At 34.3% G+C, this 22,785-nt stretch overlaps 1 protein-coding gene across 1 annotated transcript in view; it reads right to left on the reverse strand.

Annotated features, from left to right (window-relative positions):
- LOC150090260 (uncharacterized) overlaps nucleotides 1-22,785 on the reverse strand; it is a 124,778-nt gene that overhangs the window by 19,972 nt on the left and 82,021 nt on the right. The window contains exon 3 of the mRNA XM_090390235.1: nucleotides 1,436-1,510. Within this exon, the coding sequence (XP_090246361.1) occupies nucleotides 1,436-1,510 (75 nt within the window). The remainder of the gene's footprint in view (nucleotides 1-1,435; nucleotides 1,511-22,785) is intronic.

Raw genomic sequence — 22,785 nt, forward strand, 5'->3', positions numbered from 1 at the left:
ATCGATATCCATAATTGGATACGTAGACCACGTTAAGCGTTAAGTTCTGATGGTTGTGAACAGTTCTGAATTACTTAGTGGATTATTGCTGTGTCTTATTGTAATTGTGACCATTTAAGGTATGTTGAAACTCCAAAGGAGCTCATTCTTCCAACTTGGTAATGAGTTTAACGAACAGAATGTTAAGCAATTAGAAATCACCAGTTTAAAAATGTTTCCCATAGGCAGAGTAAAATGTTTATAAATTCTGAATAGTACTTAAAAATCATCTTTAACTTATGTATGTGTATCTTTTCATTTTTATTTGTGTAGTTAATATTTCATGCCCTTAGGTCGTTTTCCATTCTAAGAAGTTTTCCCACGTAAAAAGTTCTAAAGCTCTGCTCCCTTGAAAAACTTCTTATCCAGGTTCTAGCAACTTGTTTATACTTATGCTGTCTAGCAACTTGTTTATACTTATGAGAGAACTTTATGTAGAATTGTGCAATTACTCCTAAGTATCTTTCATCATCAAATACCTTAAGTTTGTTGCATTACTAATAATAATTTGGTATTACTATTTTGTAAATGTAGAACCATACACTTTCCAATATTGCTCAATTCTCGGTGTTGTTGAAGTAGAATAACTTAGTTATTACTTTTTATATCTCTTCAAACATTCATATCATCAGGAAACTTTGACATCAACCCCTTTACTACATTGCATGCTCAAAAGCACAAACCACAATGCATATGGATGTGTGCAGTGTTAGTGTACCTAGAATGGTTTCAATATTTATTATGCCTATATGTTTATGGGAAATGTTTTATCTGTGAACCCCCAGTGTATATGATTTACTGATTATGAAATATCTTTAATGTTATTATATTGTGAATGCACTACGTGCTCTTGTAAAGTTGGAAACATTAAAAAACTGCAAAATATTTCCATTAAATTAAGGCATTATAATGGTAACTTTATAAACATATATCAGAAGGTATGTAAAGTGAGGAAGCACTCTGCAGCAAAGGAAAAATGACAGTGCCATTGGATAATAAAAAGATTAAAAAAAAAAAAAAAAAAAAATATATATATATATATTCACACAATTAAAATGTTGTTGAGCTGGATATCTGACAAGACATAAATGAGATACATAACAGGAAAGACTGGAATTCATGCCAGAAAAACAGAGCAGATGAAAGCAACAAATGAAAAGAAATAAAAATCAATTTGGATAGTTTAATTTGCAATAAAACTGAAATCAACGGCTGATAATGAGGATATATGGGCTTAAAACTCCCAAGAAAACTTGTTAACAGAATGTGTGTTCACATTCAATAGTATAATGCAGCTTACACATGCAATTATCTAATGCAAGCTAAAAGTATACTACACACTAATATTATTAACCAACTGGTACTGTTTTAATATGGAGAAACCTGATTAACTTACCAGGAATTCCAACTGGTGTAGTAAGCTGTAATCGGAGCACTGATCGACGAAGACGTGCACTTCTCCGACAAAGAGCTGCCGATAACACAGAAAAAAAAAATCACATTTTAGACAGCACAATCTTTTTTTCTTGGAATGAATTAATTCTTTTCACTAGCATTTATGAATGGTGAATGCTTTGGCTATGCATATGCCATTCAAAACAATTTTTGCAGATAGTAAACATTTCTTTGCATGCAATACTGACCACATATACTGCATCATGTAGTAGCATCTTTGCCTTGTGCTATAGAAAATTTGCTTTCATTACCGATTACTTCACACCATAAGGTCTGAACCTCACACAGTGGACCTTCATGTTTACAGGTTTTCTTTTTCAATCACTAAGGATAGACACCAGCAATTTCTCCCATGGATTCTTTTTTCCTGAATACTATCCCATCCCAAGTCCATATTAGTAAGGTTCTACTCTTAAGTTTCTACTGTAATGAACTCCCCCACTACATATGTACAAGTATTTAACATATTAATCACTGTAATGTTAGAGTAAAAACTTATTCATGGAGCTACCCACTTTTTTTGTTTGTTTTGTTATTATGGTGCCTAACCTGTGTGGTTATTTATATAATAAAAATGGAAAAATCAATTTTCATTTAAAAAAAATTTTGAGACTTGCTTTATATGTCACAAGGTTCAATTGTAAAAATGTCACTTCTGGTTACCCCATGTTCTGAATGTTTGTCTTATATTGCTTGTTTACATTTATGCCATTTATTTCTCTGGTTGATATGAGTTTGTGAAGTTGTATAGTGTAACATAAATAGTAATTATGTTTACTATGAAGAAAAACAATGTAACTGCACTGTGAGATTATTTTAAAGTGCTCCCCAGGCCACTTACTCGAAACATCCATATGTGTACCCATTGACTTCAGACATTTGAAAAGCTGGAGACTGGGTAACTGTAAGCAGGAGTAAAGTATATTTTTATACTTTCCTCCTGCTTACTTAGACTTTGGCTTGAAATTAAATTTCACTGACAATAAATGCATTTGATATAAAAATACAACCAAATGGCTGTTTACCAGTAAAGTAAGCTTTCAAACATTAGCTTGCATAAGATTTTTCTGTTTGGATTGTCTTTTCAACAACTGATTAAAACTGCTTCAAGAAAAATACTGTTTCTGCTTTCTATCTTTAGAAATGTTGAAGCAAAGGTTTGTTTATAATGTGATCCTGCTGTCCACACTTAGCTGTGAAAAGCATTTGCAAAGCTTCACCAGAAAGAAATCTGAAGTGCATTTCCTTCCCCCCTCCCCACCTGGACTCTCTGACACACAACACTGCTATGAAGAATTGTTAAAATGTCGAACATGACTTGGAATAATTTCTTATATTTCAACTCCTTGAGCACTTGTCAATTCCTCAATGAAGAACCTCTACACATCAATTATCTATTCTTTCATAATAGCATCTGTTAGGTTCTTACACTGAAATCAATAGAAGTAATACTGCAAAACATTACTGTTTCATCTATTTCTTTATTTTTAACCTTCCATGTTAGTGCAGCATCTGAAAAACACCAGGCAACAAAAGCATCTATCATTTTTCTAGGTAATTCCTCTTCTCACATGGTATCTATGAGAAGCAAGCAACAGGTTATCTTGCGATGCTTTTGTTTTGCTGGCTAACTGAACACAGCTAACAAAAAATAAAGATGCTCACAATGCATTTTCTAGACTCCATGCAAGCATCTGTGTTTCAATCCAGGGCATCAGTAACCTTGAAAATACTAAAAAAATAAAAAATATATATTATTATTATTTTCTCTTGTTTACTGTCACTCAACATTTTTTAACTGAGTTGGCAAGTCCTAATTAATAGACCATTTTACAGTTCAGTAGAAAAGATAAAACTTTTTAATAATTAAAACAAAAAGAGGTGTCTCACAGATGACATGTGAATGTCTTTGTTAAATTGAGTGTGTTAGTAATGAAAAGTTAATCATACTGAGAAGTACTGGACAAAAGATCTCAATTTTGAAAAAAATGTGCTGCAAATTAATGAAATTTGTGCTACCTCAGCATTTATAAAAACATTTTTCAATGGAACCTTCTGCACAACATAATTAATTACATGCATCAGTAAAGTACTTCCTCACTAAACAATCTTCTCCTCTTATTTTAGATTCTCCACACCCTGGCAGAAGAAATGCCTATGATTAAGTGTCATACTTCTGAGTCAATCTAGTTTGGCAAACTACTTCTAAAACAGTGTAAGATTTAACAACCACTTATATAATAAGTTTTAATACCACATTCTTCAATGTATCCAGGATGGAGTAATGACCACAGAAAATGGATGAAAGATATGTTGGATTAAATGTTAGATAACATTTAAAAGAAACAAGCCATAAGAGATTAACATGAACAAAAATTTTTTGAATGAATGAGAATAATTTGCATGACCTGTTTTGGATTGCTTTCAACAGAAGCTTGCAATTCAGAAGTTTTTTCTTGAGGAGATCAATAATGTCTTATTTCCGATCACATACTGAATTTGGACAAGAGTCAATGCCACTCACTAGTGGTCATTTATTGTACTTTTTAATTGGGTAAAGCCAAAAAGTGCTCATATGGCTTTTCTTACCACTTCTAACTAAATCTTTAACCCTGGCACAAATCTGTGCGGTATAAATCAAAAATAACTGTTAGTTGAAGATAAAAATGTGTAATCTTCTGTACTTTCCTAACTGAAACCTTTTTTGGTAAGAGCATCCCTTTATTCCTCTCACTAATCTCAATGCCCTTCACTGGAATGGGTACAGAGAAGGGTGACAAGATTGGCTGGGAAACAAATGGGGTGCCCTGTGCCCTTACTAGGAAAGGATTCAGTTCTACAAAGTGGAAATTAGGCACCTGTGAAGTGATACGATTTAGGTGTTTAAGGTTTTGAATGGATTGAGCAAGCTCAATGCTAACTGGATTCTTTCTCTTGCTCAGACTACACACATGAGGGGGCATATATTCAAACTGAGGAAAGATGGTTGTAAAATAGATGTGTGGAAGTTTGCCTTTAGCCAGCGGGTGGTTGATTGCTGGAACAAACTTTCATGTTGTTGTTGTGGCTTGAATAAAATTCAAGAAAGAAAACAAACCATTGGAGAGGATGGATAGTGAAAAGGGACGTTTTTTTTTTTTTGTTGTTGATTCTGTATAAGCTTACTTGCTTGTATCAGTTGTCACCACTAATATACTAATATAGACAAATTTTCATTTAGTATGATTTTGAAATTTTAGTTATTTTCTGAGTGTTATAGTGTGATTGCATCCAGCAAGTACAGTCTACTTGTTCTAATTTTAATTCTTAGTAACAGTAGTACAGGAAACTACTACTGGCACTACAAAATTAGAACTGCATTGTTTCTAAATCAAGCTATTATAAACTCTCCCATGTGATCTAATGATTATTAATGGTTTCCAAGGTTCTAAACTACATCTTTTTTGAAAAATTCACTTGAAAATATTATTATTTTTGAATAATAAACACAAAGTAAAAATCACTCGGGGTAGAGAGTTAGTGGCAAGTGTAATATTCAAATTTTGCACAGTTCACCACACATCAAATTTGACATAAATTTAGAAAAAAAAATTGAAAATGAAGTGAACAATAGCATATAATATATACACAATTTAAAAATTTAAAACTATTTACACATATAATAAGCAGAAATATATGTGCATCTGCACAGTTTATATTTTGCACACTTAACAGTTTTTTAAAACTGGAAAATGGCTAATAGCTTTATTTTTAAATGTATACCTATTCTTTTTTTTAAATTTAACAGAATTTTTCAAATAATAATTTGTGCTACCTCAGCATTTGTATTTTTTTATATATTTAATTTTTTATTAATTATTAAAAATATTTTAAATAAAAAGTTATGAAAAATATATACAATAATTATTATAATCCATTAAGAAATAATGAAGAGGAGAAAAGAGGAGATTCCAAATTACCTTCTCTTACAGGGAATATCAGAGTGGACACATGTACAAAAACTACGTTTATACAACTTTGTTGATACAGTAAAATCTGGTTGAAGTATCTCTCTCTCTCTCATGACTATGTTTTGGACTAAGTAGCACCAGTATTATTAGCAGATAAGACTGAATAGTTATCTTGCTACCCACTAATAAAGTGGCCATGCAGTGTATGTCAAAGGGACTGATGTGGCTGGGTGGTCAAGAGCGTGAGTGTAGTAGCACGTGTTCTCTGAGTGGACAGGGGTTCAAAGCCGTGACTGCTAAATATGATTAACGATTTGCATCGATGATTTATTGCAAACTCCACTGACCTGGTGATCCTGCCAGTGTATAAATAAGAACTTAAAAAATAATAAATATTACTGTAATGATAAATATGGTTCATTCTAACACTGATCAAAGCTGATGAGAAAAACAAAAATAATGAGACTTGTTCCTACAGATGTTATAATGTTTCATGGAATTAAATCTATATCCTGCATAACCACTCACATCAAAGACAAAACATGGCTGACTGATCATCCATGGTCTAAGAAAGGATAACATTTCAAAGTCCTGTTTTATTCTAAGATTCACCACTCTAAAACTATTACAACAAACTTCTGCAAAACACTTTTGTCAAATAGAAACAGAATATATACAAAGAAGAAGAATGGAGAATTCTGTATCCTAGAAAGAGCAATAAGGACAACATTCCTGCCTTACTTGGGTAATTCTTCTGAAGTAGCTTATTTTACTAATGGATAAAATTAATTTAGGAAATATTAATTTAAATATCTATTGCACCTCTTTTCTTCTTCACTCAACTATACCAACAAATACACTTGTTCCTTTTATCTGCTCTATAAAACAGTTGAAATTAAATAAAATGAATATGCAAAGTATTATGAAGGAATTACAAATCTATTCCATTAACACTACATTGAGATCAAAAGAAATTATTTTAGTAAAGCAGAGTTTAAATGGTCAAGTTTCGTTACTTTTATGTAATGATATTATGTTTATAATAGTATTTTTAAATAATCCTTAAAACCAGTCATCCAGGCAAAAATCTGCCTGGATGACGACTGGAAGCTTTTCTGAAATCTAAGTATACAATGTCAAAATTATATTTTGCATAAAGTTACTTTGTTATGAATAATATAATAGTATTTGATCAAATACTGAATAGTATCTAATCAAACTGGTCAGGCAAGATCATCCTTAAATAAATCCGAGCTGTGACTGCTGTGTAACTGCATGCTCGTCTAGCAAAAATGCAGATATACGGCATTCCTGCTAGACAAGAATCCTGTATTACTTATTTAACCAGTGATTCCATTATTTTCCCTGGAATAGAAGTCAATATAAGAGATCTGCAATTATTCACCTCACCTTTGATCCTCTTTATGAAATGGGGAAACACTTGAAAATCTCCAGAACATAGGAACAAGGATGTTCCTATGGTGTCCCTAAATACAAGGATGCTATCATAATTACAGCCAAAAGCTTACTTTTCTCTCTTGCTGATCCTCTTAATATAACTGATGGTTAGATTCTATCCACCCAAGTGGCTTTTACATTCAGCTTCAACAATTTTTCATTTACTTTCCTATTAGTTATGAAATCATTTAAAATCCTCTAATTTGATATACTTCTGCCATCACAATTTCTCATGTATGAATGTAGATTTTTTTTTTTTTTTTTTTATGAGAACCCCAAACACGAGAGGTATTAGAACCTATAGTACTTAGTACCGTGCTTGGGTTGGAGGTTGAGAAGACAAAAGAAGATATTTGTTGACATTGGACTTGAACTTCTGTAGATTGTAATTTTCAGGAAATACGTATGAAGGAAGGTTGTTCCAGAAAACGGCAGTTGAATGAATAAATGAGGAAGATGAAAAGTTGGTTCTGTGGGTTTGAAGTTGGACAGTAAATGGATGTTGGCTGGTGGCGGCACGTGTTCGGACTGTTTTGAAAGAGAGAGCGGGAATTATAGAAGCCAATTCAGAAGAACAGTGCCCATGTAAATATCTGTAGAAGAGGCATGCAGCAGAAACAGTACGTCTATGAGAAAGCGAGTGGAGAGACTCTGTTAGAGATGAATCATTAATTAACCTAACTGCCCTCTTCTGAATGGAATCAAGAAGCCTGAGAGAGGTTTTGGGGGCACCACCCCAAATGTGGGAACAATATTCCATGGCAGGGCGGATTTGCGATTTATACAGAGTGAGCAGCTGTTTGGAAGAAAAGTAACGCCGAGAGCGAAAGAGAAAACCAAGTTTTTTAGATGCAGAGGAAGCAATATTTGTAATGTGCTTGTGCCAAGAGAGATTAGAAGTCAGGGTAATCCCCAAAAGAGATATATCCTTTTGCCTAGAAATTGGAGTGTCACTAAAGATAAGCATAGGAGCAGAAGAATCCTTTTTGCGAGATATAAGACAAGACTGAGTTTTAGAAGGGTTGAAATCAACTAAGTTGTCTTTGCCCCACTGGAGAATTACCTGAAGATCGGCATTTAAGGAATTGGTAGCAGATTTTCGAGAAGTTGAAGCTGATTGAGCAGGGCAAGGTTTCTCAAAATGGAAAGTTGAATGCAATGTGCTATCATTGGCAAAACTATGGATAGGATTTCCAGTCAATGGAAGAAGGTCATTGATATACAAGAGGAAAAGAGTGGGGGAAAGAACTGAACCTTGGGGAACACCGGCATTAGTGGAGAAGTTAGAAGACAGAGAGCCATCTACCATCACCCTCAGTGAGCGATCAGAGAGAAAACTGGATAACCAATTACTAAAAACAGTTGGTAAACCATAAGATGGAAGCTTGTTTAGAAGACCTTTATGCCAAACACGATCGAAAGCCTTTGAGATGTCAAGAGCAACTACTTGTGTTTCACCGAACCTTTCCATTGAAGTAGTCCATAAATGGGTAACATAAGCCAGAATATCACCAGTGGATCGACACTGACGGAATCCATACTGGCGATCGTTGATCAGACGGAAGGTTTCTAGGTAGTTTAAGAGTTGGCGGTTAATTGATTTCTCCATTACTTTAGAAAGAGTAGAAGTAATTGCAATGGGACGATAATTGGATGGGAGGGATTTGTCACCCTTTTTAGGAATTGGCTGGATATGAGCAAATTTCCAAGCAGAAGGAAAAACACCTTTGGAATAAGAAAGTGAAAAAAGGCGGCAAAGAATAGGAGTAAGTTCAGGAGCACAGATTTTGAGAACAAGTGGAGAAATACCATCAGGACCTGGAGCTTTCTTAGCATCAAGATTCATCAAAATCCTTCTGATATCCTTTTGACGGAAGACCACAGGAGGCATTGAATGGACCGTGTTGGGAATGGTGGGAGGTGTTTTACCAAGATCATTAATACATGAGCTGGAAGAAAAATGGGATGCTAGCAGGTCAGCTTTATCCTTGGCTGAAGTGACAGCAGAGCCATCAGGTTTGGACAGAGGTGGAAGCAGAGATGGGCAAAAGTTGCGGCCAATAGCTTTGGCAAGAGACCAGAATGCTCGGCTACCATTAGGGCAAGAAGCAAGTTTTCTACTCTTAGCAAAGTATCTTTTCAGTTTGTCAGCAATCTCAGCAGTCACCTTTACAAAAGCCTTCCTTTACAGTAGTTACATCTTTAAGTAAATCCCACTTTTAAGTAAATACACTGTGATTATTGCAAGTTCATAACAAATGATCAGCTGCTACTTATAATCAGATCAAGAGTATTACTTTTTCTCATTGCCTCTCTGATATGTTGGTATGCACAAAAGTTGTCCAATAAATCCACAAAACTCTTGCTACCGTGTGAGTGACTAACCCCCAAGTATAGTCTACACCTGGAAAGTTAAAATCTCCCATTACAAAACAGTGAGGTACTGGTCCAGTCTATTTTGTCTGTATATACTCATCACAGTCATTTGGCCTATAACACATTGCAACTCTCATTTTTGCTTTTCCAGTGCTTATGTCATACCAAACTGACTGAACATTGTGCTGGCCACTCATGTTAACTGGATGTGCTACCTTAGATTTTATGTGATTTTTAACTAAGGGCATAAATCCACTCTTTTCTTGTACTGTCTGTATACAATGTACTCACCATACTCAAATTCTGCATCTCTTAATGTGAGTGACACCACGGCTTCAATATCCCTACAAGGTCCACATCTGATGACTTAAACAGTACTTCAATTTATTAAATTTATTTACTATGCTCCTAGCATTAGCATACAATGGAAGTATACATACACTTGTTCTTATACCTATTCATCCTAACACAGCCCATATATTTGCTTGTTCCACAAGGACCCCCCCCCTACCCAACAGGTCCTTGAAATCCGAAATCCTGGACACCTTGCTTCCAGGGTGCTGTATGTTCCAACTGAAGCAGTGCAATAATCACATAAACCTCTGCCTGTGGCTGTTGTTAATCTATTAGTCTGTATACCTTCCCATGCCAAATTAGCGGTTTTCCACCACACCTAACATTAACTGAATAACACAGCAAATATTCTTAGCATTAGTAGAGGCATCCTTTCACCCTTTCAATTTAAGTTATCCCATCCTTGTAAAAACAATCTGTCTGTTAATGAGCACAGACCACACTGAGAAGAATCCTACCCATGAGTCTTGCACAGTCTCTCTGGGGCCATGTTGATTGACAAGGCTCTCATCATGTACTCCCTCCTATCATTTCTGGGCAGAATTACACCCACTTCCAATTTCAATCCTAACTCATGAAATAGAAGAGGACTGTGGCACTGGGTTCCATGGATAAGAAATGATAATCCAGTACATCTGGTATGAGCAGTAACTAAGTATTTGTTAATGGAAGCTTCCATTAACAATTTATTAAATACTTAGTTACTGCTCATACTGAATGTACTGAATTATTATTTCCTAACTCATGACTTTCTCAACATTACCCTCTATACTCGTTTAAGTAAATCCTCAGATATCCTACTTTTAATATCATTAGTATCAATATCAACAACAATATCACCTTTTGTGCCCTTAGAAGATGACAGCTGCTATACAACATCATTGACTTTTACTCCTGGCAGACACACTCTGGTCCTATACAACCCATCCTTTTTTACATAGCATGTTTCCGGTTTCCCTGAAAATTGAGTTCCCAACAACAACTACCTGCTGTGAGGCCAGCACACTGTTGTAGAGGTTCTTGTTGCATCTTGTTGCCTTATTATAGTCACCACTCTTGTGCTGGGTGCTTGAAAGGTCCCACTAATTTTTTTGAGGGCATCGATGCTATAATCTGAAGTCCTCATATAAGTCCATCAGAATGCTGATTTGGCAAAATCAGCAAAGATGTTGTAGAGAATGCAAGATCCTTGCATTCTCTACAACAAAAGCACACAATGACACCCCTTTGGCTGTATCATGTCCTATGGATAATTCTGCAGAAAGGCTACAAGTAGCACGAGTGTAGTTATGATTCTCAAGAGATGATAGCTGCTCTCAATGATAACTACTGGGTGGTTATAAGATAAGTTTCCCTATTCAGGAGACCCTAGTGTCAAAACAGTTAGAGATGGCGCTGTGAAAATTGGTGGGTATGTCATTTAGGGTATGGGGAAGCGATTTGTAGAAGAAAAAAATTAGTTCAAGTTTCCACCAACAGGGGAGAAACTGGCACTGTAAACATGAGATGGAATACTTCACTTAAGATTATATTTTAATATCAGAACTCTGAAATCTAGTTATTGTTCTATGTGCTTTCCTTCACTTGAGATGACATTCCGAAAACGGTTGCATGCAACACAGTTTGGCATAGCATCTCATTGGGGATGTTGGCTACATTCTGTTTAATGCTTGCTTTCAAATCAACAAGTGCTTGTATGCCACCACGGTAAACTGTCTTTGAGGTATCCTCATAGCCAGAAATCAGAGGGATTGAAATCTAGTGATCGGGCTGGCCAGAACTGCAGAAAGTCTCTAGAAATGATGCGATCATTTCCGAATACTGAACGGAGCAGTTCCTTCACTTGTTGACCAACGTGCGTGGGAAGGGGCACCATCTTCCATGAACACTACGGTCTCCAAGCATTGCCTTTCTTGCAGAGTGGGAATAATGTGATCTCTTAGAAGAGTGCAGTACCATGCACTAGTTATCGTACACCTTACGGGGCAATGAGGTGTAGACTCTTCAAAGAAAATGGCCCGATTATAAACTCTTCTGTGAATCCACACCATATTGTAATGTATGGCCTTTGTAGTGGTCCTTCATGCACAGCAGATGGATGAGAATATTCGGCAGTTTTGTGCATTTACAGTCCCATGAAGAGTGAAATGTGTCTCATCAGACCACAAGATCATTCGAGCCTATGTACTGTATTGTCAAGTTCCATACAAGCCAGAAATTGTAGAGCAAAGTCTATTCATTGTTGCCGATCACAACACTTTAGTTTTTGTACTACGTCAATCTTGTACGGGAACAAGTGTAAAATTATTCGAAGCACTTTACATACAGTAGACCAAGGAAGATTCAAGTCTCTTGACACACCTCTGGCACTACTGATCAGTAGTGTTTCACATTCTGACCTGGAGGTCATTGCAACCGCCATTTCATCCACTACCTCTGTTCCGATGCATGGTCGTCCCCTGTCTGGAATTACACCTAACTCCCCAGTCAGTCGCTTCAAATTTGTTTATTAGTTTTCAAAGCCCCACTGACATCAAAGGTCCTTTATGCAAACCTTTAAGTTTCCGATATCCATGTAGTGCTGCATTAGTGTTACTATTATTCTGGTAGAACAGTTTTACTAAAAGAGCATGTTCCTTTTTTTGTAAGAGCCATAATGGCTATTGACAGTGGCCTTTCTACTTTTATCTAACAGGATGTCATTTGAGTAAGTAAGCAGTGTGTCTTGAAGTAATTTACAATTTTTACATATGTGCAGCACTGTTTTTCCGTTGGTGGCAGAAATTTGAACTAATTTTTTTTTTCTTCTACAAATCGCTTCCCCATACCCTAAATGACATACCCACTGATTTTTACAGCGCTACCTCTAACTGTTTTGACACTAGGGTCTCCTGAATAGGGAAACTTATTTTCTAACCACCCGGTATAATCGACAGTTCTCTCCCAAGCCAAAGCACTCCTGCTACTTTAAATTTTTTCCTTTCTTGATCTTGTTTGAGGCATGATCCTTGTATAAACTTAATTAAAAATTAAAATTACTGCACAAACTAAGAAGTTAGAGTATAATAACACACATTATTACTAGATTACATTATGTATTATGCTATTTCATTTCTAAATAACACTACCGCCTTTCTAATTTCTTTGTTAAAGACAAAAAACATACCAACCTTAGCGATTAGAACCTTCAATTTTTACTGCAATTAAAACACTACAATTGCTACAACAATGCACTACACTAGAAGATACGATATTTGTGCCAAAATCACTGATAACAAAGGCTCTACAGATACTAGGTTGTAACTTACTAAATCCTTAGCTTAATTTAAAAATACTGACAAACATGGAGACTATTAAAATTATTTATTGAACACAATTTAGTATGTTAAGTAAAAAAAAAAATCAAGCAAAACTTTTCAATTTTATCCACTTTGAAGATCTCTAAATTTTCCAACTTCGCTGGTTGTATCCTCGAACCAAAGGTGTCTTTTTTTGTTGAAGGGCCTGTATAGTGCATATTATTATTATTATTAGCTATATGGTGCACCAACCAAAAAAAAAAAAAAAATTCCCGAGTTACCCTGAGAGAGAGAGAGAGAGTAAAAAGTAGAAGAGAATCACCAAGAGAGAGAAGAATGATGATATCCAGCTCAGGATCCTGGGGTGTGCCAAGCCCATACTCACCAGATGTGAGCCCCTGGGGCTAAATGTACACATATGTCATACCTAATAAAATGTTCCTTTATCTATTATAAAGCAGTGATATATAGAATTAATTTTATGCACAACAGACACACATACATACTTAAATATAAAACAACCAAAGTACATTTGAAATTTGGGAAGGCCTTGTATTATAGCATGGGAAGTTTTGAGTATGTGTAACTGGGATTTTTTCCAGTATATTCAATGCAATTCTCTGCTGTATAGCATTAAAATATAATTGTTATATTAATTTTTTTTTTTTTTTTTTAAATTTTAGAAAACTAAGTGCAGCTCCTAATTTTAAACAACTTTTTTTTTGTAGTGGCAAATGATACCACTACTAAATTTTCTATTTCAGATCTATTTTATGATTATTTTAAAAATACACAATCAATGCTGACAGTGTGGCATTAATATTTTAAATAACTAAATTGGTATTCAGACAGACACTTCTGATTTTCCAAAGTATTAACTTTCAAATAAAATGAGTAGCACAGTCTCCTCTACCAACTCTGAAAATTTCACAAGTAGTGGAGAGAATGTCTCTATGACTAAAGAAACCTGATACCTCCCTTAGGTATTAATATTTCTTAGTGTACCGTGGAGATTTCTTGAGAATTTTGTCTAATGACAAAGGTATGGTTTCCATCACTGGCAGAGGAGACTGTCTATCTGCTTGTTTGTTACTGCTGCTCATTTTATTTGCAAGTTATTCTTTTAAGAAAAATGACCACATAGTTATTAATATGCTTTTGGGTTCTCCAAAAAATCAATTGCTGTAACTTTCCACACAACAATTTATTTTCAAAGCAGTCATAACATAAACTGCAAGTAAAAAATTTGAGGGAGCATTAGACAAAATCAATACCTATAAAGAAATATGATATCTATGTGAGCATCAGATTTCTTCAGCACAGCTATGGGAAATGGGCAGTAAGGCCAGTTTCACAAAAATTGTTCCTTACAATTTTTTTTTAATTTTTTTTTTATTGCAGAGTAATAAAATCATATAGCAATCGCTCTAGGTCCATTCAAGTAAACAATATTTGTTTGGCAACATCCCAATGATAGTCATTTTATAAAAACTTTTCTAAATTATAGTTTATGTTATGAGTACTTTAAACAATAAATGAATTAAATGTGTATAGTATGTCAAGTCATTAGATAACAGAAAATAAATACAGAACTTGGTGGCAGAGTTAATAACCAGTGTTCCTCTACTCCATATTGACTCATGCTACTAGGAGAGAGAGGATCCTAGTGATTGATCTTGAGCCAAACAACTAACCTCTGTAACAGAAGTTATTGTTCATCTGAAAGCTCTACTAGACAAATAATAACAAGTAACCCCTGTACAGTAATTTTTACTGTACTGTATCCAGAGATGCACGTATCCAAAATCTAAACACCGTATGGTAAGAGTATGAAATTATAAATAAATTGGACTATTCGGTCCAATTTATTTATAATTTCTGTAAGATTTTATTACCCTGAAATAAAAAAAAAAAGTTTTTAAAAAAACACAAACACAGAGCAACCCATTCATGTGAAATGGGCCTAAGCAACCAGCTTTACTGAGTGAAGTGAAGAATGTCACTATGGTAAAATCAGTATGCTTCAAAAAATGGATGGCATAGGAATCTATTTTTAGCAATACATTTCCATATAAGTCAGCACTACATGAGTAAGCACACTTTGCATTAAGTGTGCCAAAAGTAAAACTAGAAAATAATTTATTTTATTTTTTATGAAGCAAAACTTTTTTAATTTCAAAACAGTTAATGATAATGATGCAATCCAAAAGGGAACACAAAACTTACACTGATATCACTGATAGATACGTATATTTTTAAATTTAAATGGTTTTGGCATACCTCATAAAGAATTTGTTAACTCATGGGTTAAACTTAAATAATTTCCCAAATGCTTCCTCACAATATTTAAAAAAAAAAAAAAAAAAATATTTTTTTATTTATATCAAAATGGTTGCTGGCATTTTTTGACCACGTTCCCCTGTATTTGTTAAAGGCTGGCACCCACAGCTGTTAACAAAAACAAAAAAACATTTTTTTTATTTTCTGAAAAAATTTTTTGAATTGTAATGGAATACAACATCCTGACCTTTTATTAAAGGATTGCAATACTTATTAAATCCTTTTTTTTTTTTTTGTTTAATAAAAGTTGTGAAAATTAAAAATTGGTTTTTTCTAACAATGAAACAAAACAAAACAAAAAAATCCAGCTGAAAAAAAATAAAATTATAAACATGAAACTGTCTTTTTCCACAATTCAAGTTTATAAAATCATTAAATTGCATGAAATTTCATCATTTCTAGTATTTCTATTTAGGATTTTCACTGGGGTATTAACAAGCAGAATTCTAAGGACTCCAGAGGTTATTTAAATGCTATTTTATTTGTTCAATAATAATTCAAAAAAAAATCAAGTAAAACAATGGAATTTAAGTGTTATGTTCTTTGACTACGAAAACACTCATTACTTTTGAAACAAAAAAAGTTTATTGACTATACTCAAAAATATAAAAAACAAATTGTTACAATATAACAGACAAAATATATACAGTACACAGAGTATTATCCTGTTCCATTTTGAAGTTTCTGGAGGCATTCATTGCATGAAACTTTTACATGACTTAAGCATAAAAACCTATGACACATTTCACAGTAAAACCATGTTCTTCTGTTTTTAACACAATAATGACACTTTCTTTTTGTGCCTTCTGCTATTGACTCTACAATTGTCGTTTCATTCTTTATTCCAGCTTCTTCCTGCCTTGTTTCCCTCACACCACGGAAAACCCCAGGGGCTCACATCTGGTGAGTATGGGCTTGGCACACCCAGGGTCCTGAGCTGGATATCATCATTCTTCTCTTTCTTGGTGATTCCCTTCTCTCTCTCTCTCTCTCTCTCTCTCTCTCTCTCTCTCTCTCTCTCTCTCTCTCTCTCTCTCTCTCTCAGGGTAACTTGGAAATTTTTTTAGCTGGTGCTGCATAAGCCTCAGGCTTCCTTGCACTATATGGCTAGTAAGAATAATAATATTTGCAAGTAATGAATGTTGCTTTAACTGTTCATCTGTAAGATCCATCACTAAACTTTTCAAGAATTGTCTTCTTATCACATTACTACTTTTACTTGGATGGTTGCTATGAAATAATATTTGTGCATTTATGCCTGCAATATTCATCAAAGAATAAAAAATTACCATTGGCTAGTGTCTGGTGTTTCGACTAACATCATATGTTGTACATAATTCATTTACTAGATCTACTGCTCCTTTTGTAGCATTACAGAATGTAATGATTTCAGGTTTTTGTTTTTCACTTGTCAACACATCTATTCTGTCATGATGCTTACTTGAGGTTAAAACAACATTTTTACCTTATTGGGGTATGCAAGACATAATGGTACCCTGTAATGTCTTCTTGAAACCCAAACCCACTTGATTTATCTGCTCTATTCCCTGTATTCACAAAATCTAGTGGGTAGTTCCTCTATTTTTACTGATGGCGCCCACATATGCTATGTGTGATTTCTCAGGAGATTTTTAATCAGAGAAAAATGTGTAAATTTATCACAAGTTATATTTCGGCCTGTGCCAGATATAGGCATAATGTCTTTCTACAATGCTGCTAGGATCATTTTTTGTACTGTACTGTTCTTCAGGTTGCTGTCCCACATATACTTCTAAATTTGCTGTGTAGTATGATTTAGAATCGACAAGAGCATAGATTTCGATGCCAGATTTGTTTGGTTTGCTTGGAACATACTGTTTAAACTGACATTTTCCTCTGAATCTCTCTAGCCTCTCACCCAATGTGGCATACTCTGATATTGTATAACTGTTTTGGCAGTTTTCAATAAAAATGTTGAAAATAACTCTTAGTGGTGCTAATTTGTTAACAGCCTTTCTTTCATCTCTGGTCTCAAAGTCATCAAACTGTACAACTCTAAGTAAAAAAGCAAAACGATCTTTAGACATAGTTAGTGAGAACCTCTCCACTCCAGTGCCATTTTTGTCCCAAAGCTCATCAATATTTAGCCGACTATCTTTCCAACAACCTGCTAAATACAGAAGAGCCAACAATGCTTTAATTTCTATTTTCTGTTGGTCTAGCTTCCCTGTCCTGAACATAATATGTAGAAATTATCTGAATATATTTGTTGGTATTGGATACAATTATGTCTAGCATCCTTTCATCAAACAACAAACTCCAGAAATTTATTGCTGTTTCTGCTTTCTCAGCAAATGGTTTGACCCTGGGGAAGGTATCCTTCATTTTAATGATCTTCTTTGTACTGTTTGTTCTGGTTGGTCTCTTTTCCAGAATGTGCTACCATCTCTTCCTATAAAACAGGGGATTCTAGGAATTTTTACTGAACTACACTCATCAATTTCAACACTGGATATTTGTCCTTGATATTTATGTTGCTTAGCACATTCCTGTTCCCAATCTGCATTTTCATTTTGTTCTTCATAAGCATTTATTTCATTTTCCGAATCATCGTCAAAAGGATCTTCACTTTCCACTTCACGCAGAAACATCTGTAACCTGGCTGGTTGCTGTTCATAACTCTTTTCTATAAAAAAAATAAATAAACAATAAATAAAACAATATAATATTATTTATATGTTATAGATATTATTGGGTGGGCCATACAGCCAATCCACATAGAAGAGATGCAATTTACCAAGAATAAATCATAGAAAACAGTTTGAACAGGTCATTTAATTAAATGCATAAATAGCAAGTGTGTGAAATTGACTTCAAAAATTAAATTACATAAATTATTTCTCGGTAAACTGGTAATGTGGTCTACCCTGTATATACATATACAGGGTGGGCACACATCATCCACTACATTACCAACTGCTATAAAAGGAAACAGTTCATTTTATTTGAAATAACTCAAACAATTTCATGGAACTCCATCAGGTGACATAACTGCTAGGTGGTGGAACCAAAAAAGAGGCTAATTTCCAAATGGCATCATTTATTCTTAATTCTGATTGGATAAGGTTGAAAGTATCATTACAAACAGTCTTCTTTTTATACATACATACATACATCATATATATATATATATATATATATATATACACAAAAGATTTCCTTGACATTCAAATTTAGGGTAATGGGCAATATCGGTATCCAAAACTCTAAGGCACTGCTCTTTTTTTCCTTTTTTTTTTAAATTATTACTCAAACAGCGAGCTGTAAGGGATATTTTATGGCTTTATATCTCAAATTAAAAAAATGCTGCAGAGACCACCTATGTGATGGTTGAAACAGTATCACAAAGCTGGCAGGCTTTCTTTTCAAGCTATGACAGTTACCAGTGTTCATAAAGCTTTTCATTGCAGCCAAAAAAAGTTGATCTGTGCTTGTTTGAAGCTTATGTAAAATTCAGACTATGCAAGCACTGAAACTAGATATCAACCATGTTGAAAAAACTTTTTCTGGGGACATGCTCAGGCAGATTGAAAGAGATAACAGCTACTTAAATAGTGTCATTTTTAACAATGAGTCGACTTTTCACATAAGTGGTGAAATGAACAACTGCATTAGTGCGGGCACTGAAAACTGCAGACAACTCTACAATTAAAAAAAAAAAAAGAGGAAACAATATTTAACTCATTTTAGATTGATAGAAAAATGGACTGTGACTGAACTGTTTCAATTTTATTGCATAATCCTGATATTTGCATGCAACTCCTCTCTTAATATGTTTAGGTTCATTAAGACTCTGTCAAAATAGCAAATGGAAATTAACAATTTCATGCTTACCTGTAATACTGGCATCCTTCTGGCATTATGTTCTTAGCTTAAAAAATATTTCACTCTGATATGTGATGTTTCTTTCATACTGAGCACTTATGCATGGAAGATATAGTTTGTTTCTACTTTGCAGGAACAAACTACAATGGCCATCTTGATCAGTGAAGTCAAATAGCACACCTGGCTGCAGAACATCATAACATCCAGTGAGTACATCAGGTTTTAAGGCATAACACTTGGCAGCCAATCTGTTTATGTTTTGAATGTGCATACAAGAGTTATGATGGAGAGAAAAATGCTAATATGAAAGCATAAATTAAAACACTATTTTGAACGTGTAGAGAAAGAAATTCATAGTTATTTATATCACTAGGAGAATTATATTAACTGGTGCTACAATTCTTCAATTTTGGTTTATAGTTGCAGATCATTTCTTTGCAACTGGTGCATTTCAAAATGCTGCAAGCTACTAGTCCATCACAAAGGAAAGAAAGGCAAGTCATCTTTCCTGTTATATACTTTCTACTTTCCAAAAAGAAGACATGAGTTATGATTGCTTTAATGATTTTCTCTCTCTCTCTCTCTCTCTCTCTCTCTCTCACAAAATAATTAGAGTTGAACTAGTTAGCTGAGAATATTTAACTTCTGGTACTGACATTCAGCAATTTAAAAGGATAGGCAAAATCTTGCTGAGATTGAAGTTGCTACAGTGTATATAGTTCACATTTCTATTTGAACATTTATTGCTTTGTTACAATAAAACTTATGTTTTCTTTCAGCTATTATACATTTGTTGTTTCTTTAGGATATTTATTTATATGTGCTGAATGCATCAAAAAGGTATTAATTTGAATCTAATAATTCTATTTTATTCATGAATGGGAAACATTCATGAATAAATTAATTGCTCTAATTGGGTATGTTATCCTGGGAAATTACTCAATTACAAAATCCCAAGTTCAATGTGTAGAGTACATTTTCCTGTCATAAGCAATTGGTTCTTTCTTCTTTTGTGGGAAGGCAATCTTTCAAGTCCTTCTTGAAAGGGCCCAGAAATGAGTAACTCACCTGGTGAGATCGGCAAAAGAACATCCTTGTGAGGAAAGACTTTGAATGCATGGGTTGCACAGCTCGGAAACTAGGCACATTAGAGGCAACTTGATTGAGGTGTTTAAGGCTCTGAGAGGCAATAGTAAAATGAATGAAGATGAAATTTTCACAGTTATAAATGATTCTGGAACTAGGGGCCATAAATTCAAGTTACGGGAAGAGATGTTTAGATTGGATTGCAGGAAGTTTTATTTTAGCCTGCAAGTTATAAATTACTGGAATAAGTTACCTACATGAGTGGTAGAGGCCGACAGTTTGGGGAAATTCAGAGGTCAGCTGGAAAAACCTACGGGAGGAGCAGGGAAATGCACAGGTTGTCTATTTTCTTTTCTCTTATTATTATTTATTTTATTTATTTTTGGCTAGTGAAGCTTTCCTTGGCCATTACTAATACTCTGGATATGCTTCTAGAATCTGCTGTAATGCAAATGGAACCAGCAACAAAAATGTTATTTTTCAGCATGATGGCTGAAATGTGGATTGGAACCAGAAAGTTAGCGAATTCGTGGATAATTTTCAGGATGATGTATGGGCTCAGAAGAATCCATTTTCTGCCTGCTCCCACAGATTTAACTAATCTGGAATTTTTATTCTGACATTATATTACGAAATAAGTGTATCACAATGAAGAAGTTCCAAGTGCTAATGAACTCCATGTGTATCAACGATGCCACAGGTTCTGTGGCACAGCAGATTCAGGAAACAGCTGTGTGAAATGGAATATCATTTCAACATCCTTCAAATCACAAATGTGGCCCAAATGGCAGCCTACTAATGTCTTAGGAAAACTTTTCAGCTGTTCTTTTCTATAAAAAAAAAATTTATTTTTATATGGCATATTTTTCTTTTTATAGTGGTTTGTAATGTGGTAATTAAATAATGACAGAGTAGTTTACTTTACCCACCCGGCTAACCTGGTTGTCCTAGGCTAAGTGCCTGAGGTGAAATGCAATGATAACCTTAACTATTAAGCAATCAAGAACTGAAGCACTAAAGGAAAAGGCCCTGAACAGATTGTAAAATTCCCCTTGACAGTGCATTCTTATAATGTAAATTTCAATCTGAATATTGAAGAAAAAATAACTTGCTGGACAGAATCAATATGGTGGGAGAATGATAATAAAAAAAATAACAATGATAATACATAAAAAATACTGAATAAATAGACCTGTAATAAAGGACATGGATTAATTCACACAAAAAAAAGAACCTAAGATTCTTTTGTAATTATTTAAATAGAATACTTAAAACTGGGGTTAAAAAAAAAAAAAAAAAAAAAACTGTGTCAATGGCAAATGGAAGGAAGAACTAGGAATAACATGGACCTCAAAAGTTGCTAGAAAGTTACAGCATGGGGATCGTAAGTAAATAAATAATTTGGAAATTAAATGCACTAGGCATAATCCTTATGGGTTTTGATAATTAACTATATAATATCGGTGTAAATACACCATAGTTAACCCATAGATTTGAGCTACGATTGTAGCGTAGAAGGCATCGTTTTAATTGTATCTCATAATGTGGTTGCCTTCACAACAAGATAGCTACTATTGAATTACTTCAAATAAATAATGCTTCTCTAGTAGAGAAAGACTACTGTTATTTATTTTCAGCGTACCACCACCCAGACGATCGTTTCGAAGCTTTTTGGCTTCGTCATCAGTGGGCGGGTAGGTAATAAATACAACAAGCCATCTCAGTTGCGAAGTTATATCCACATTATGCCAGAAGGGTGTGGTGGTAATGTACTTGGCATAATCCTTATGGGTTTTGATAATTAACTATATAATATCGGTGTATTTACACCATAGTTAACCATGTTGGTTAACTATGGTGTATTTACACCGATATTATATAGTTAATTATCAAAACCCATAAGGATTATGCCTAGTGCATTTAATTTTCCAAGTACATTACCACCACACCCTTCTGGCATCTCTCATAATGTGGATATAACTTCGCAACTGAGATGGCTTGTTGTATTACCTACCCGGCCACTGATGACGAAGCCAAAAAGCTTCGAAACGATTGTCTAGGTGGTGGTACACTGAAAATAAATAACAGTAGTCTTCTCTACTAGAGAAGCGTTATTTATTTGAAGTAATTCAATAGTAGCTATCGTGTTGTGAAGGCAACCACATTATGAGATACAATTAAAACGATGCCTTCTACGCTACAATTGTAGCTCAAATCTATGGGTTAACTATGGTGTATTTACACCGATATTATATAGTAAATAAATAAGTATTTTTGTCTAAATTAACTGTGGAACAGAGCATAAGCCAAAGTCGCAAATGTAGTGGGACAAATTTCCTCTACCACTGTACTTCTACCATGACCAGGACCAGTGTTTATTAATCTAGAAAGCATTGTAAAAATTCCCACTACAAAACAACTTTATCTATTCAGTATTAGTAGTGGCAAATGATGCAGGGAAGCAAGCTTATAGAGCACCAACTAAAAAAATAAATAAATAATAAAATAAAATAAACTACCCACCTCCACAAATATAAACACTAAAAAGTGTAAATCTGAAATAA

The sequence above is a fragment of the Mastigoproctus giganteus genome, chromosome 2, assembly GCF_048544385.1.
Source record: "Mastigoproctus giganteus isolate SK-2022 chromosome 2, ASM4854438v1, whole genome shotgun sequence".
NCBI classification, from domain to species: domain Eukaryota; kingdom Metazoa; phylum Arthropoda; class Arachnida; order Uropygi; family Thelyphonidae; genus Mastigoproctus; species Mastigoproctus giganteus.